The sequence below is a fragment of the Pituophis catenifer genome, unplaced genomic scaffold (genome assembly GCF_029215685.1).
Source record: "Pituophis catenifer annectens isolate HBS135680 unplaced genomic scaffold, rPitCat1.0.hap2 SCAF_14, whole genome shotgun sequence".
NCBI classification, from domain to species: Eukaryota; Metazoa; Chordata; class Lepidosauria; order Squamata; family Colubridae; genus Pituophis; species Pituophis catenifer.
Window position 1 is genome coordinate 1,269,600 of NW_027256894.1, and position 15,506 is coordinate 1,285,105.

General features: G+C 46.3%; 2 protein-coding genes across 2 annotated transcripts; both read right to left on the bottom strand.

Annotated features, from left to right (window-relative positions):
• Positions 1 to 4,593: 4,593 nt before the first annotated feature.
• TTLL13 (tubulin tyrosine ligase like 13) lies at positions 4,594 to 13,802 on the bottom strand. Its single transcript, XM_070953496.1, has 14 exons — positions 13,753 to 13,802; positions 13,297 to 13,415; positions 12,580 to 12,710; positions 12,301 to 12,457; positions 11,997 to 12,140; positions 11,680 to 11,765; positions 10,972 to 11,197; positions 10,109 to 10,293; positions 8,284 to 8,472; positions 7,992 to 8,175; positions 7,284 to 7,484; positions 5,784 to 6,126; positions 5,059 to 5,299; positions 4,594 to 4,827 (listed from the first exon to the last, which is right to left on the bottom strand). The coding sequence occupies exons 2-14, from the start codon at positions 13,315 to 13,317 to the stop codon at positions 4,656 to 4,658; spliced, it is 2,280 nt and encodes a 759-aa protein (XP_070809597.1). The 5' UTR covers positions 13,318 to 13,415; positions 13,753 to 13,802; the 3' UTR covers positions 4,594 to 4,655.
• On the bottom strand, positions 13,798 to 14,298 carry LOC139323925 (phosphatidylglycerol--prolipoprotein diacylglyceryl transferase-like). Its single transcript, XM_070953497.1, has 2 exons — positions 14,030 to 14,298; positions 13,798 to 13,883 (listed from the first exon to the last, which is right to left on the bottom strand). Exons 1-2 carry the CDS (start codon positions 14,290 to 14,292, stop codon positions 13,835 to 13,837), a joined length of 312 nt encoding a protein of 103 aa, XP_070809598.1. The 5' UTR covers positions 14,293 to 14,298; the 3' UTR covers positions 13,798 to 13,834.
• Positions 14,299 to 15,506: the final 1,208 nt, after the last annotated feature.

Consider the following 15,506-nt stretch of genomic DNA (forward strand, 5'->3'; position numbering starts at 1 on the left):
TTGCCCAAAACCTTTTTGCTTTTACACAAGTCAACCACATATGATAATAAGTGCCCATTTTTTGGTTACATTTCTAATGTTTGCTAGACATATTTTTAAAAATTTTAACTAATCTAACAGGTGGTAAGTGCCATTTTATATAAATTTTCTTTATAAGAAGTTGCCATTGTCAATTAATAGTTCCTCTCCCATATGTTTTGCCATTTCTCTAATTCTATATTATAAGCAGTTTTTTACCCACTGTCATTGTGTCTACTTGTTTGTCCTCCACTTTACAGTTTAGTAAAACATCATATATTTTCTTAATTAATTTTTCATCAGAGTTCAAAAATAACTGATTATAAAAGGGATACTTTTTCATGTCTTTATCGTATCTACCGGTAGATTGTATTTGTAATTGAGGCCACCATGATAGTATAATGCCTGATCTTCATGCTTAGATTTTAATTTCCCTTCAGTGTCCCAAATATCTTTAGATGTCACAATTTTTTCGAACTTCACTAGATTTGGATATGTGTTGAGAGCCATTCTGGGATTTTCAAATAAATCTTAGGTTTTATTTTTTCCCATACACATAATAATTTCTTATATAGTGATTTTGAAAGTATCTGTGAATTTTATTTTCATACCATAAGAAGGCGTGCTATCCCAGTTGTAAATCACGTCCTTCTAAATATACAGTAGCAGTCTCTTGTGTCTGAGGGTTATCCATTTTTTTAGCCATGTTGTCACACATGCTTGGTAATAAAAAGCCAGTCTCGTAATCCAAATCTTCCATTCTCTTTAGATTCTTGTAACATTTTCAATTTAATTCTCACATTCTTTCCTTGCCAGATAAATTTCAGGATCAGTTTATTCAACTCATTTATTCAAGACTTTCAATTTTTATCTATCATTTCCACCATCAAAATTCTTCCCTCTTCATCTGCATAATTTTTTTCCGCTGGTATTGTCTCTCTAATATATAAAACCACTCCTCTTTTCTTACATTGCTGCAATGAAGCAATTTCTCTAATTTTGGCTGTACCAACATTTTTTCATATTGTTTTTTGATACGTACTTCTTATAAACAAATTATATCCAACTTTAATTTTTCTAATTTATGAAATACCTTTCTTCTTTTAGTTCTGTATTAAGTCCATTTATGTTCATTGTAATCAATTTTTTCTCTTCCATGTTCATACTTTATATGAAGAGTTTGTTGCTCTAGTAGATCTCGGTTCACGTTGTTCTTTATATTCTGCAATGCCCCCTACTGCGCCTTCTTCCTTTTCAATCATTGCTAGACATTCCTCTCGTAATTCAACCAATGACTCTTCCCTTCTTAACTCTACTTCCTTCTCTCTAAGATATTCAGCATAGAATGCTTTGGCTTTATCAATTGAGTCTATTTTAAATCTTTGCAATTGCCATGTAAACGCCAGGCCTTCTGGTATCAGCCATTTATAGTTCACACCTTTCTGAAGCAATATTTTTGTCAAAAATTGATATTCTCTTTTCATCTCCCTCACTCTTCTCGGTATTTGCTTCAGAACCACAATTTCCTTGCCCTTGTATTTCAGTGTTTTCTCTTTTGTAATCTGCAATATTTGTGTTTTAATTGATTTCTTGGTGAATCTTATATGAACTTCTCTTGGTAGTTTATTTCTCATTGCATATCTTGTATATACTCGAAATATCTCATCTATGCCATCCATTATCTTTTCTTTAGTAATTTCCAATGCTTTCTGCTAAAATTTCTATCATTTTTTTCTGCCAAATTTTCTCCTTTTTTTTCTATATTTTGAAATCTTAAATAGAATTCTGATTTGTCTACCTCCCATCCTATTCCACTCTTATCACGTTCAACCTCATCTAATCTGGTATCCATATCTCTAATTTTTTTGTCTCTTTGTTCTTCTTTTTCTTCAATTTTTTGAAGTCTGTCCTCATATTTCTTCATCATTTGTTGTATGTTCTCCACTTTTTCATCTGTTTTTCCTGTTCTTTGTTCAATCTTTTCTGCTCTCTGTTCAATGCTTACTATTTTTAATTTTATGTCTTGTATTCCTTGCAAAATCATCTGCGTTGTCGCATCCTTTTCCTTCTCACGTTCCCTCTCCTTTTCCTGTTGCAACATCGTCTGTATTGATCGTTGTTCTCCCGATGGTGAAGAAGATGGAGTCGATGCAGAAAAACTAATAGCTACTGCCTTTTTACTCATGACTATAGAATAGTTCCAAACTGTTCAAACAATCATAGAATCTTCAGGTTCTTCTATACCTTAATCTGTTTTTTTAGATGACAGATATTATCCCAAATAAAATAAGCAAAGGGAAGATCCAAAGAAAGCAAAATCTTCAGGCTCTTGTGTTCCCTAATCCAATTGAATAGAAAGATAAAAACCAAATTAACAATCTCCAATCCAAAAAATAAAAAATATAAAATGAAAAAAAGAAAAAAAACCAAAAATAATTTCTTCAGGCTCTTGTATGCCTTATTCCAATTAAACAAAAAGATATTGAACGCATTAATAATCTCCCATCAAAAAGGGGGAAAAAGGAAAAAGAGAAAGAGAAAAAGAAAGCAGAAGAAAAATATATATCAAAAATGTAAGAATATTAAAAGTCTTCTAAAAGCAAACACAATCCAGTCGAAGATAATTAAAAGAGGGAGAGGTGGAATATAATATCAAAAAAATAAAAATAAAAATAAAAAAAACTTTGTCTAAAAGAAAAATCCACAACTGTGTAGTATCCAAAAGTTCTTTTGTAAGTCTCACCAAGTTTCACAGCTCTCTTTCCAGAGTCACTGCAATCTTCTACTTTCAAGTCTCAACTGCCTGTCAATAATAGTTTCCCAGAAGTGCACCTGAGTAAACAATCCTGTAAACAGTCTTTGATGCACTTCTATCTTATCTATGAGCAGGCTCAAAGTCCTTGAAAATGTAACACAGTTGCTACTTTCTTTTTGCCAATAAAAAATAAAATAAAATGATTCAATCCACTAGATGGCAGTATTTCTTGTTCCTTCCACTTTCCCTCTATGTCCAATAAGCGGTAAAACAAAATAGAAAAATTAAAATGTAGAGAAAAGAAAAATAACAAGACTAAACCAAAATAATATAAAACTAAAAAGGCAATAAAAATTTAATAATTAAGCAGATAAGAAAGAAATTTCCAGTCTGATCCAGTCCAGTCAAATTTTAAAAGTAAAATCCTCCATAAGCATCCACAAATAAAAGTAAATTGCAATGTAGGAAACACTAATTTAGACTCAGGCTCAATTCCGCCACTTAACTTCTTTTATCTTCAATTTTAATTATCTTTTCACCCCAGGGTGTTCTTAATTAGACTATTTTAAAAATCTCTCACCAAGCTGACACACTTTCACTCATTCTCTTCCGTTTCCGAGCTGTCCCAACTTCAGTTTAATGGCTGCCTCTTCACCGCCAGAAAAAAGGGCTTCTCCTGGATCAACCAGGGACTTTGCGGTGTCCCTGGGATCGACAGGATGTGCCCTCTATCACTGTCTCTACGGGACAGTGAGGTCCAGACTGAACCGTCCAGTGGTGGAGATATCAACGGTGATCTCGGAGAACCAAAATCTTCCATTGTATCATCGCGACGTCAGCTCCACCCCCCCATTTTATTAGATTATAAAATCTAATTTTATTTGCTTAAATAATTATATATCTTGTTAATAAAAGATAATAGTTATCTTCTTTTATCATTGCACGTCTTGCTGTTAGGTATATTCCCAAGTATTTAACCTTCTTGACTGTTTGCAAGTCCACTTTTTCTGCCACTTGTTCTTTTTGTTTTTGTATAAGGTTTTTGACTATAACTTTAGTTTTTTCTCTTATTTATTTTCAATCCGGCTACCTCTCCAAACTCCTCTTATCTTTTTTAATAGTTTAGGAATTGTCTCCAATGGTTCTTCTACAATAAATACTAAATCTTGTATCTAAAGATTGCATCTGACTAAATCAGATGCAAATGCTTGTAATTTTCCTCTTATCTCCATTCCTTTAATTTCTGAATCTTGCCTAATATTCCTATTCAAGATTTCCAAAGTCAATATAAATAGTAAAAGTGATAGCGGGCATCCTTGTCCTGTTCCAGGACAATTTCTTAATCAAATTTCTTCAAACTTTGTTCCTGTCCTGGCAATGCACTTGGTGTTCTACTTCCTTAGTATCTGTCCTGCAAATCCTACATTCAGTACTGAGGCACAAATTAGCAGCAACAGTCATTTAATAAACAGCATAAGATTCGGTAGTTCTCTTCGCAAAGTGTCCACAAGGTTACCAGCATGGAAAGCTTTGAAAGGATAGTTAAATCATGAAGTGTAAAGCCAACAAGTGTGAAACACATGGGGCTGTGTGGGTGCAAATATATTTTTGCACCCACACAGTGTAGCTTCTGGAATGTGTAGTTTTTTGGAACGCTGACGGTAGCTATATTAAAACAAAAACAAAAAAACCTGTTGCCCATATCAAGCTCTGCAGGACTAAATAGGCACCTGGCTCGACCCAGCCTCAGAGTCCTCCCAAAAATGACAGGAGGATGCAGCTTGTAAGTGAAAGGACGGACAGACCCTCGTGGGTAGAACTGTATAAAACTTTAATACAAAGTTGGCTACAAAAGAAACCTCTTCCCAGCCCACAGGGCTTTTCAAGAATTGTCCCAGGGCTTAGGCAGGCTGACTGGCATCTGCAGCGGGAACCTGGCTTGCAGAGAGAGCAGAGGAGGGGTGCAGCCCAAGTGCACAGAACCGTTCTCAGAACTTGCTGTTAGCTGGAGGGGAAACACGGCTCTGCAGAGGTGGAAGTTTTGGGGAGAATGGCTGAAAGAGATGCAGGTGTCTGGATGCACCAGGGCAGAGATTCATTCTCTGCTGTTGCCTCCCGGCACATGGATCAGTAATAGGCGCCCCCCAGCCCCAACTCTTTGGGCTCCAAGGATCCGCTGAGATTTCGGGTCAGGTCCCCTTCCTGAAGGAAGAAAAGGCCAGCTGGCTAGGAGTCGCAGGCTTGGCCCCAACTCAGGGTGAGGGAAGAAGTGAGGGGGCTGCTACCTGGCTTGGCTGGAATGCATAGCAGCCACAGTGGTGGCACGATGGGGACTCCCGCGCCGGATGAGGGGAGCTGAAGCCGAGTTGATGGCCAGTCCATGCAGATCAGCACGGTTGAGGGGAGCTGCAACAGATGGGAAGGGGAAGCTGCTGTATATGGTGCCTGCGACGTTTCCAGGGTGGGACAGGCAATTCAAGGAGCCGGGGCTCATGTACAGGGGTCTCTTGCTCGATGAAACTCTGTCTGGAAAAGGAAACGGCATCTGGAGGTCTTGGCCAGGAGCAGACCGGATTTCTGCAACTCTGTAAATGGACCCTAATCTCTTCTGCACCCCAAGATCCAAACAAGCTCCAAGTCCAGAACTCCCTTTCTGCCCCTTTTCTGTGGCCAAAATGGTTGCCGGAGGTGAGGTGGTTCTCAGGGGCAGAATGGCCTTGTAGCCAGGACTGACTATAGGAAGGTGCACAGCTTCTCCCTCCCCCCCGCCCCCTCCACCCCGTTAGCTGGGTTAGGGCTGTCTAATCCTGATCTAAACTGCAGAGCCAACACTGTTTCCTCCGCACAGGGCTGAAGGGGGCAAGGAAGCGTCCCAGGCTACATGGGTGCCCAGACAAGTCTCTTGGCCTGGCCCACGTTTGCTAGAGCCCTTGTGCTCTCCTGAGCCCTGGAATGTTGTCAGGCAGGGAAGGCCCCTGCAGGGATCCCCAGCTCCCAGCCAGACACTCACTGCCTTCTGCTTTATTCTTGGCACTGGCAAAGCGCCGCCCTCCTGCTTTCAGCATCCGCGCCAGAGTGCAAGGTTCGCCCACCATGGCTGTGCCCAGCCAGCTGAGGTTCCTGGATGGCTGGAAGTGGAGTTGTGGCTCGCGAGGGGGGCCAAGGCCCGAGAGGGCTCCCAGGATAGTTGGGATGAAGCCTTGGTTTCCCAGCAGCTGGACTCGTGCTGTGGGTTGCTGCTGCAGGATCTGGCGGCCGAGCTCCTGAGCTGAGCCCCTCAGGAGGGAGAGGGGAACAAGGGTCATCAAGTCCTGGGTGTTGTGGTTGTTGAACACATCCTGGAGAAAATGGGGCTGGAAGACAAAAGCATCAAATTGAAGTTTTGGGAAAACAACCTTCCTGCGCCATCCACCAGTACCCACCAGGCTCTGAAAGGTGCAGATTTTCTGCAATGACTTGCCCTGCCCTATAGGAGGCAGGTTGTTTAATGCCTCAGATTGGGAAATGAGAGCTGGTTTGGAGGTGAGGAGTCAGCGGGGTGACCTCAGGTCGGTCCCTCTCTCTTAGCCCGAGGAAGGAGGCAGTAACAAACCACTTCTGAAAAACCTTGTCAGGAAAGTTGCAGGGATTAGTCCAGGCAGTTGCCAAGGGCCTGGTGGCTCAGCAGACTAAAAGCACTGTGATTAACATCAGCTGTCTGCAATTACTGTAAGTTCGAATCTCACCAGGCTCAAGGTTGACTCAGCCTTCCATCCTTTCTAAGGTAGGTAAAATGAGGACCCAGATTGTGGGGGCAATAAGCTGACTTTGTATAAATATACAAAAGTATGAAGGCTATTGCTTAACGCATTGTAAGCAGCCCTGAGTCTCCGGAGAAGGGCGGCATATAAATCAAATCAATTAAAAAAAAAAAAATAAGAGTCAAACATTGACTCAAAGGCACACCACAAATCAGAAAATTATTAACAGCATATTTGGGCCCTTCCAAATTAAACAATTGATTGCTTAATGGAAGCAAGAGCTCTAGGGGATTCTGCTTCTGTCTGTGCTCTCCTCTTTCAGACACCAGCTTTAAGGCGGTTGCAAACACACCCTGGCACAGAACAGAAGGAGAAGGAACAGAAACAGGGGACCAGAAACAGAGGCCAAGGGAGGGAGGGAGTTTAGTCCCAAGCAAAGACCACCAGAGAAATCCCACAGCCCCATCAAATACTTCACACCGAGGACCGTTCTAAAAACCTGAACATAAGATAATCCATTTAGGTTAATGGGGGGCAGACTCTGGCTGAAAGTTGGAAAAAAATAATGACAGTAAAAACAGACTGAAAGTAGAAGCTGTGGGCTCCCATTCATCAGATGGGAAGGCTTTATTCTGAATTTCTGCCATGAGCTGGGCTTGCATCACATGGCTAAATGGTCCTGCCCAGCTACAGGCTGCCTTGAGTTTCCCCATTGGACCACGTTGGTGCCCAGCCCTTCCCCGGGATGACAGGCCTGTGCAGAGGGTCACCTGGCATTCAGAGACATTGATGTGGGGCCTCTGGACTTCCACAGGCTTTGGCTCGGCGCTGCGCAGCAGGCGGGTCAGCTGGTCAACAATGCCAAGCCCCCGGATGAGGTTTTCTCGCCGCAGGAGGGCCTTGACTCTCTCGACTTCCTCTTCCTCCACTATTGCTTGGGGAGTCATGCTGTCATACTGTAAGGAGGCCATCTGGGAAGCAGAATGGCAGCTTGTTAATTCAAAAATTCACATATGCCCATTTAAATTAACTTTTAAACACTCTCTTAAACTCTCTTTTAAACACAAAACCAGAGGCTCTTTGATTCTCTAAGATTAGAACTGATGCCGGTAGGCTCTAGCCCCAACTTCCTTGGCTTGTGCTGGCCCCCCCCTTTGGCCAGCTGCTCAGCAGCTCCAAGGCTGAGGGGTTCTTGCTGATTCCTGAGCACATAAGGCCCCACTGAGGCCCTCTGCACATCACTCAAGGCCAGCCAGCCAGCCAGCCAAGGGAATGGGCAACACACTGTCCTCAGTATCAGATTTCAGCCACCTGGCAGCTTCTTTTCAAGGTAACACCAATCAAGATCAGTTTCTATTTCTCCCAAGTTCATGCAGCACTGTGTGGAACTCCACCTTGACTTCATTTGGGCAGACGTCCATGTATTTGCCGTGCACAAGCTAAGGGAGTGCCCCACCCCCACCCCGCTCGCAGGGCACCTTGGGGCTCCAGGTCTTGCTGTGGCTGTACGCCATTCGGGTGAGGGCAGCCTTGCCCTTGCTCTTCTCCTGAGCCTTCTCTCCAGCTGACTCCCCCTGCAAGCTCTCCTTCACTTCCCGTTTCTTCCTCCCAGCTGTGTTCTCCCTCTGCTCCTGCTTCTGACGGATCTCCTCCAGCTGCTGCCTGGGGCAGAAAGGGCCATGCAGTCAGCAGTCACACAGGCTGCTCTTACACTTGCACAGTTTCATTAAGATCAAAAGCCCCATTTCTCTCCCCCCACCCTCCAGCTACCTGGCACACTCTTCTCGGGCCTTGGAGGCTACCGTCTCTTGGAAGAGGGATCCACTGTGCTTGAAAAAAGGGCTGTACTTTTCAGTGCCATGTGAAGGAAAGATTCGCCGGTAGTGGCCCAGGTGGCTGTTCTCATACTTCTCTGCTTGGGCCAGCCAGGCGGCCTGGCTGCTCTCCATCTGTTCACGCCTGAAAGATAACAAAGAGTTGGCCCTAAACCATAGACCCGCTGGGCCATAGGGAACCTTCCTGCCCTGGGCTTCACACACACACACACACACACACACACACAGCAGCCTATACTGTGTGCACAATTATTAGGCAAGTTGTATGTTGGACGATTAATTTTATTACTGAATGACTATAGTGCTCTTGGTCAATCTAATATGTTAATAAACCTCAACCTGAATGCTTAAGAAAGTAAAAGTGAGTTTTTGGTTTTCTTGGGAGAATATCTATGTGGACAGACTTTTTCCTGTACCACTGCTTGAAGAAAGAGTCTTCTAAAAACTGGCAGTAGGTTTGGAAGTTGATTTTGAGTCCATCTTCAACCCAAAAAGGTCCAGCTAGCTTATCTTCAATTATACCAGCCCATACTTGGTGGCATCCTGAGTAGAAGTAGAGCTCTGTGCCCCTTACTGATCCAGCCACGGGCCCTTCCATCTTGTCCATCAAGAGTCACTTTCATCTCATCAGTCCCTAAAACCTTTGAAAAATCTGTCTTCAGATATTTCTTGGCCCATTCCTGCCATTTCAACTTATGTGTCTTGTTCAGTGGTGGTCGGGTTTCAGCCTTCCTTACCATGTGCCATGTCTCTGGGCACTGAACACCTCGTACTTCTGGGCGCTCCAGGTAGGTTGCAATTGTGGAGTATGACAGCACTGGAGGATAATGGATTCCTAGTACTTTCACATTTGATTCTTCTCAAATCTTTGGCAGTTAATTCGCGTCTTTTTTTCTCAACACATTTCTTTTGGTCCTGATTATCATTTGCAACAAAACATTTGATGGTTCTGTGATCACGCCCCAATATCTTAGCAAAAAGTGCTGCATCCCTCTGAAAGACTTTTTTACAATTTTTGTCTTATCAGAGTCAGTAAAATCTCTTTTTTGGCCCATTTTGCCTGAGGAAAAGAAGCTGCCTAATAATAATACGGTGTTGATCCCCTTTAGGTCACATCCTTCCTCATTTACACAAATACACATCACCTGAATGTGCTTATATCCACTAAGCATTCCAGTTTATACTGCTTAGAGATAGATATATGCATTAAAATGATGATATGGTCAACATACTTGCCTAATACAGGTAGTCCTCAACCACAATTGAGCCCAAAATGTATGTTGTTAAGTGAGATATTTGTTAAGTGAGGTTTTCCCCATTTTACAACCTTTCTTGCCACAGTTGTTAAATGAATCACTGTAGTTGTTAAATTAGTAACAAGGTTGTTAAGTGAATCTGTCTTCCTCATTGACTTTGCTCGTCAGGTCACAAAAGGTGATCACATGACCCCGGGACACTGTAACCGTTATAAATATGAACCAGTTACCAAGCATCCAAATGTAAATCACATGAAAATGGGGATGCTGCAACGGTCATAGGTGTGAAAAATTGTCATGTCACTTTTTTCAGTGCCGTTGTAACTTTAAACAGTCACTAAGTGAATTGTTGTAAGTTGAGAACTACCTGTAATTGTGCACACAGTGTACAGTTCTGATTCTCCGCTTGCTCTATGACTGTCTCCCCTGCGGTGGCTGGACAGAGAATGGCGAGGGCCCTCTGGGAAAGGCCACCACCAACCTGGCAGGAGCTCACAAAGCTACCTGGCTTCTCGGGGCTGCTGGTGGGGCTGCAGAAGGCGCTCCTTCACCCGCCTCTTGTCTTCTTCCAGCACCTTCTTCTTGTCACAGGCCCGCAGGTTGATGAGATTGATTGCATCGCAAAGTAAGGCATCCTTCACTTCCCGATCCAGACGCGAGTCCGTGGTAAAGCTGGGAGAATGGTTGACCTGAAAGAGTGATCAAAGACACCCCGCCCCCAAGGCAGCATTCCATTCATTTTGACCTGAGGAACCAAGGGAATCACAACATCTCTTTGATATCTCTTCTTTTTTAATTTCCTAAAAAAAGCAGCTTGTAAGGCTGTACGTAGGACCTAGGTTAGGAGAGAATACTACTAAGGATATCCCAAAGGTGCTTTTTCAAGAGGCAACTGGATTTTCTGGTTTTTCTTTGAAGACGGTTTGCTTCTCATCCAAGAAGCTTCTTCAGCTCTGACCAAGAAGCTTCTCATCCAAGAACCATGACCTGGATGACTGAGAATCTCCATAGACACTACTAAAAACAAAAGACGGGTATCCCTTCAGGCAGAGGAAACTGTTCCTTTGGGTCTCAAAGAGAAGCGCTCAAGAAATTCTCTGCTGGGATGAGGGAAGGGCTGGCAACAGAAACTGAGTGGATGGTTCTTAATTTGAAATATCTGTTTCTACTGCTCGATGGATGTTTACAAAGATTGCCCTACTTCATCCCCAACTTTCAAAATCTCTGAGGACGACTTCATTCCTCAAAATTCAACAGGTGCTAGAGCAGGTAAACCAAAGGGCAACTCTTCCTGCTTCAGATGGACACTTTATTTAATTTATATCTCACCCATCTCACTGTCGAATGACTTTGGGAAGGATATCTACCTCCAGAAGCCACGGTTTGAGTTTCCGATCAAGGAGGATGTCGAAGCCCAGAATTTCAAAGCAGGCACAACCAGAGATGTGGTTGGGGAAGCAAGTGCGATAGTTGTGCTTCAGAACTGGGTGAGCAGCAATGAGTGTTTTGATTATGATGTCCTCAATGTCCCGCCACAGTTCAGCTGTGTCATAGCTGTGCTCCCGCATCCAAGTGTTCAGGGTGGACAGCTTCCTGTTGAGTGAGAAGAGAGAGAAGAGCTGCTGCAGGAGCAATTCTACTCCAGCACTGCCCCAGGATCACTCAGCAACAGCACCCTCCCCCCCCCCGGAACTCTAGGCCCTTCCAAGGGAGTCTGACTTTCCCTTGGAGTGCAGCCACATCCCTCCCAGTCACAGAGGGGTGCAAAGAGAAGCTTACTGTTCCCAGCCTTGTCCAGGGTGGGTACAGCCATTTGCTCTGGGCAGAGAGACTTCCCCCAGCTCCTTCTGAGATGGAGATCTTGACAGAGCCTTTCCCATCAGGACACAGGTATGCCTTGTTGCCCACCTCAGGAGCCACACAGATGGGGCAAATCAACTACTTTTTTCAAAGCAGCTGTTTCATGGAGTTAAGAAAAGTGGAGTTTCCTACAAATGGGCCCCTATCTGCCCCCCCAGTCCCTACTAGCAGAAGTGCTGCCTCCTCTCCTGCAAGGGAATGGGTACAAGCAATACCTCTTGCTGCCCGTGTTGTCATCCCGCACAAAGTTCTCATTATGCTTGTTGATGGCGTAGTTGGTCAAGTGCATACAGATGTCATCCTGTGAGAGAGACATTGGGAGGGGGAGCCTGATTCTTCACTCCTGAAGGCCCCTGGAGTTCTCCCCTTGCCCACCTGCTTCACCTTCTCCTTGTTCCCCTGTGCAGCCCAGGGAGCCCTGCAGGCCCAAGGATTCACCATGTCAAATTCTCCATAGTCATTCCCAAAGCCCCATCAGACACCAACAGCTTATCTTCCTACAAAGCGAATGCCAGTTCCTGGGCTTCTTTACCAGGTTGCTGCTGTTGGGCTCGATGTACCTCATGGTGGCAAAGCGGGCCAGCCCCTCCTCATAGACAAAGATCTTCAGGGGGTCGCAGGAGGTGACCAAGACATAAATGCGCATGTCAAACTTAAAGCCATCAATGAGGAAGGGCTACAAAGAGAGGATGAGAGACTGAGGGAAAGGAACAATTCCCAGCTGACTGATTGTAGCCCCGAGGACCCATAGCCGAGATCACATTTTCAACTGTCTGGGGCTCTTGCTCTCTGTCCCAGGGCTGGACAACTGTTGGCCCCCAGGCTCCTGGGCCTACCTTAGTAATATACTGCTGGCAGATCATGTGCTCGCCATGCTTTATTTCCTTGGGGTTCCGGGTAATGAAGATGCCCCGCCCCTGGCAGCCACTGTCCGGCTTGCAAATGTATGTCCTGTTCTTCCTCATTCGCCCATAGGCTTGGAAGTCCCCGTAGCTGCAGAAAGACAACACAGGGACAGGCATGTAACCGACTCACGTGCCTCCAGCATCCCATGCCATGTCAACTGAGAGGTTCCCTGTGGCTGGCACAACCACCGCCGCCTCTCATTCACTCACTCAGCTGGCAAGCACCAGGTGCGAGGGAAGATGCAGTACTCCTTGGGAAAGAGCCTCAGCATCCGGTTGAGGTTGCGGGCCAGCAGGTCTTTGCGGCAGATCTCGGCCATGCCAGGAAAGTGGTTGATTTTCTGGAATGAAGCAAAAGCAGGAGGAGGAAATGGAAGTGCCCTGGCACAGCTTTCGTTTTGTTGTTCTGCAGAATGCTTTGCCCCACTTTTCAGTCACGGAATGCATCTTCCCAAACAGCTTCAACATTTAAGAAAATAATTATGAATGCATGTAAAAAAAAAACAAACCTCAACCTCCCTAGCAAAAAATAAAGGCACATTAGCAACTTTTTATTCATTTCACCCAATAACTAAACAAAGTGAATTGCTGCATAAAAGTATTGTGGGGGTGGGGGTGGAAATATTATAGATAGGAACCCAGCTACTTTGGCTACTCTTTGGTGAGTTCCTATTCTCATCCTTCTGAGGCTCTTCTAATCTTTTCCCACTGTTGGGAGCTACATGGAATGGGCAGTATAAGCCCTGCCATGGGATATCCCAGATCCTAGTGCCTCTCCCTCTCCCTTTCCATCTCCCAACTCCTCAGCTCTAGGAAAAGGCTCCCCGCTTTAAGGACTTGGCAGTCAGCCAGCCTTCCCAAGCTATAAAAGAACTGAAATCAGCGCTTATTTTTCTCCGCTCCCTTCACCCTGGCTGTGCTGGGTACCTGAAACCTCTTCATTTCCATGACACGCTCCAGTGAAACTGAGCAGTCAGTCCAGTAAACAGTCCACTCCTCATCCTCCCCCACTTCTTTCAGGCCACAGCGCCGAGCAGCACGCCTAACTGCAGCAAAGTAAACAGATGGACAAAGCTGGTTCCAAGAGGCATCCGATGATCTTCTGGCCTTGCTTGCAGGACCAGAAGCTACAGGCACTTGAGCATCAGGAAGGATCATTCAGAGTATTCACCCCTCCAAGGGAGTCCCTGGAATCCTCCCTTTCTTGGCAAGGAATCCAGTGGCTCTCCTGGCCCAGATTAGACAGCCCTGGCTCATTCCTGCATTCCTGCACAAAGCTCATACAGGAAGACTTTATCCTCCTTTGGAATGCAAAAGCCGACTCCCCCAGCCCAGAAAACCCTAGAGATTTCATTCTTGATACAGGAGAGAAAATCAGGTTACCTCTAGTTATTTCACTTTTGCTCTGACTCTGTGCCAATCTCTGTGCCCGAGTGTGCAGAGGAAAGCGCCAAAGAAGCCGCCTTTACTCACCGCTTTCGTATTTGCAGTTCGCGAGGTTGATGGAAAGCAGCCTAGGAGGAGAACAGAGAAGGACGTCGCGCCGGGCGGGAGAGGGGGCAGCCGGCGCTGCTGGGCTCCCGCAAGGAGAAGCCCCGGCCGGCCGCGGGAGGAGGCCCGGGGCGCTGCCCCCCCTCCCGCCCGTCCTCCGGGAGCGCACCGGTGCCTCCTCTTCCTTTTCGGCCGGGGCTCCTCCGGCTCGCCCTCCTCCGCCGTGGGTTCCTCCGGGCCGGCCCCGGGCTGTTCCCGGCCGGGCTCTGGGCCTTTGTCCGGAGGGGAGGCGCGCGGAGGCTCCTTCTGCTCGGCCTCCGGCCTCTTGAGGCATTCGTTGGCAGACTCGTCCGACAGGCCGCCGTCCTCCTCCTCGTCCTCCTCGTCGCTTTCGTTCTCGGACTCGCTGCTCTCTTCTCGGCCGATCTTCATCCTCTCGGGCCCCTGGGCAAGAGCAGCAGCCGGGCCGTCAGCGCGGCGGCAGCGATTGTGACAAGCGCAGCCATTATTACTGCGAGCCTGCAGCCCTCCCGCGCGACGCCGCCGCCCGCACAGCCCAGCCGGGACACGCTCCCCGCGCACGGGCCGGGGGAAGCCTCGTTCGCGGCCGCCCTGCTCACCGAGCCCGGCGGCTCTCCTGGAGCAGCGGCGGCGCCTGAGGCTCCCTCGGGCCACGACGCGGTCACCATGACGACCGGGAACCCCGCCCGTCAGGCGGCCTACGGAGCGCGCACGGGGCCCTGGCGCCACGGCAACGAAGGACGCGAAGGCGGGGTGCCAATAGCCCTTTCGTCATCTCTGGGCGACGAGCTGGTTTGACGTCTCCGCCCACGCCCCGCCCCTTGCGGCCGAGACGTTTCTGCTCTGCCCCTGTTGGGCAGCGGCCGCAAGGGGCGGGGCGAACGTCGCGGCGCCCGGAGGAAAGAGCCGCCAGGCCCCGTGCTGGAGCCGGTGGGAGCAACAGGACGGCCGGCCCAGTGGGTCGGATTAGGCGGAGCGCGGCTGGAGTTTGCCAATGCGGCGCGGGCGAGGACCAGGTGATTTGCGGTGAATGCTGGACGGATTGTCCGCTGCAAGGCAGAGCAGGATCCTCGGCCCCCGAGATTAGAAAGACCAAGAGAAACAGAAGGCAGGGTTGAAACGGCGAAGCAGCAGAGGAAATAGAAGTTTTTAGCCACAAAATCTTTAATGTAAATCTAGCATCTTGTAATTGGACTAAGAAAAACAGTCTAAAAAAAGGGTTGTGTTTGCATAATGCCCATCTTTTATGCTTTTATGCTATTATCAGTCAATTCCAACCAATGGGAACTATCTTGATAGGGAGGCCAACAGAAGTCAGGGTACCCAGATTCTATCATGGGTGCCCTGTCTTCTGTTGGCTTTAATGGCCTTAGATTTTTCCAAACATCAGGAACTTCTCTACTGTCTTCACATTAAGTTTCAAAATATTTAAGCTTCAGCGTTTTTATTAGTGCTTCCAGTAGAGCAAATAGCATGGAGTGATTTGATCTTGTTTTCTTCTGCACCATAATGTAAAACATCCATTTTTCTTCCTTCAGCCTTTCTCAGCCTGGGAAAAAAAATGTGGCCTTGACAATACATAGTTTTGTGTATGGTGTCTCTGCTGATTTGTTCTGGGTCTGATA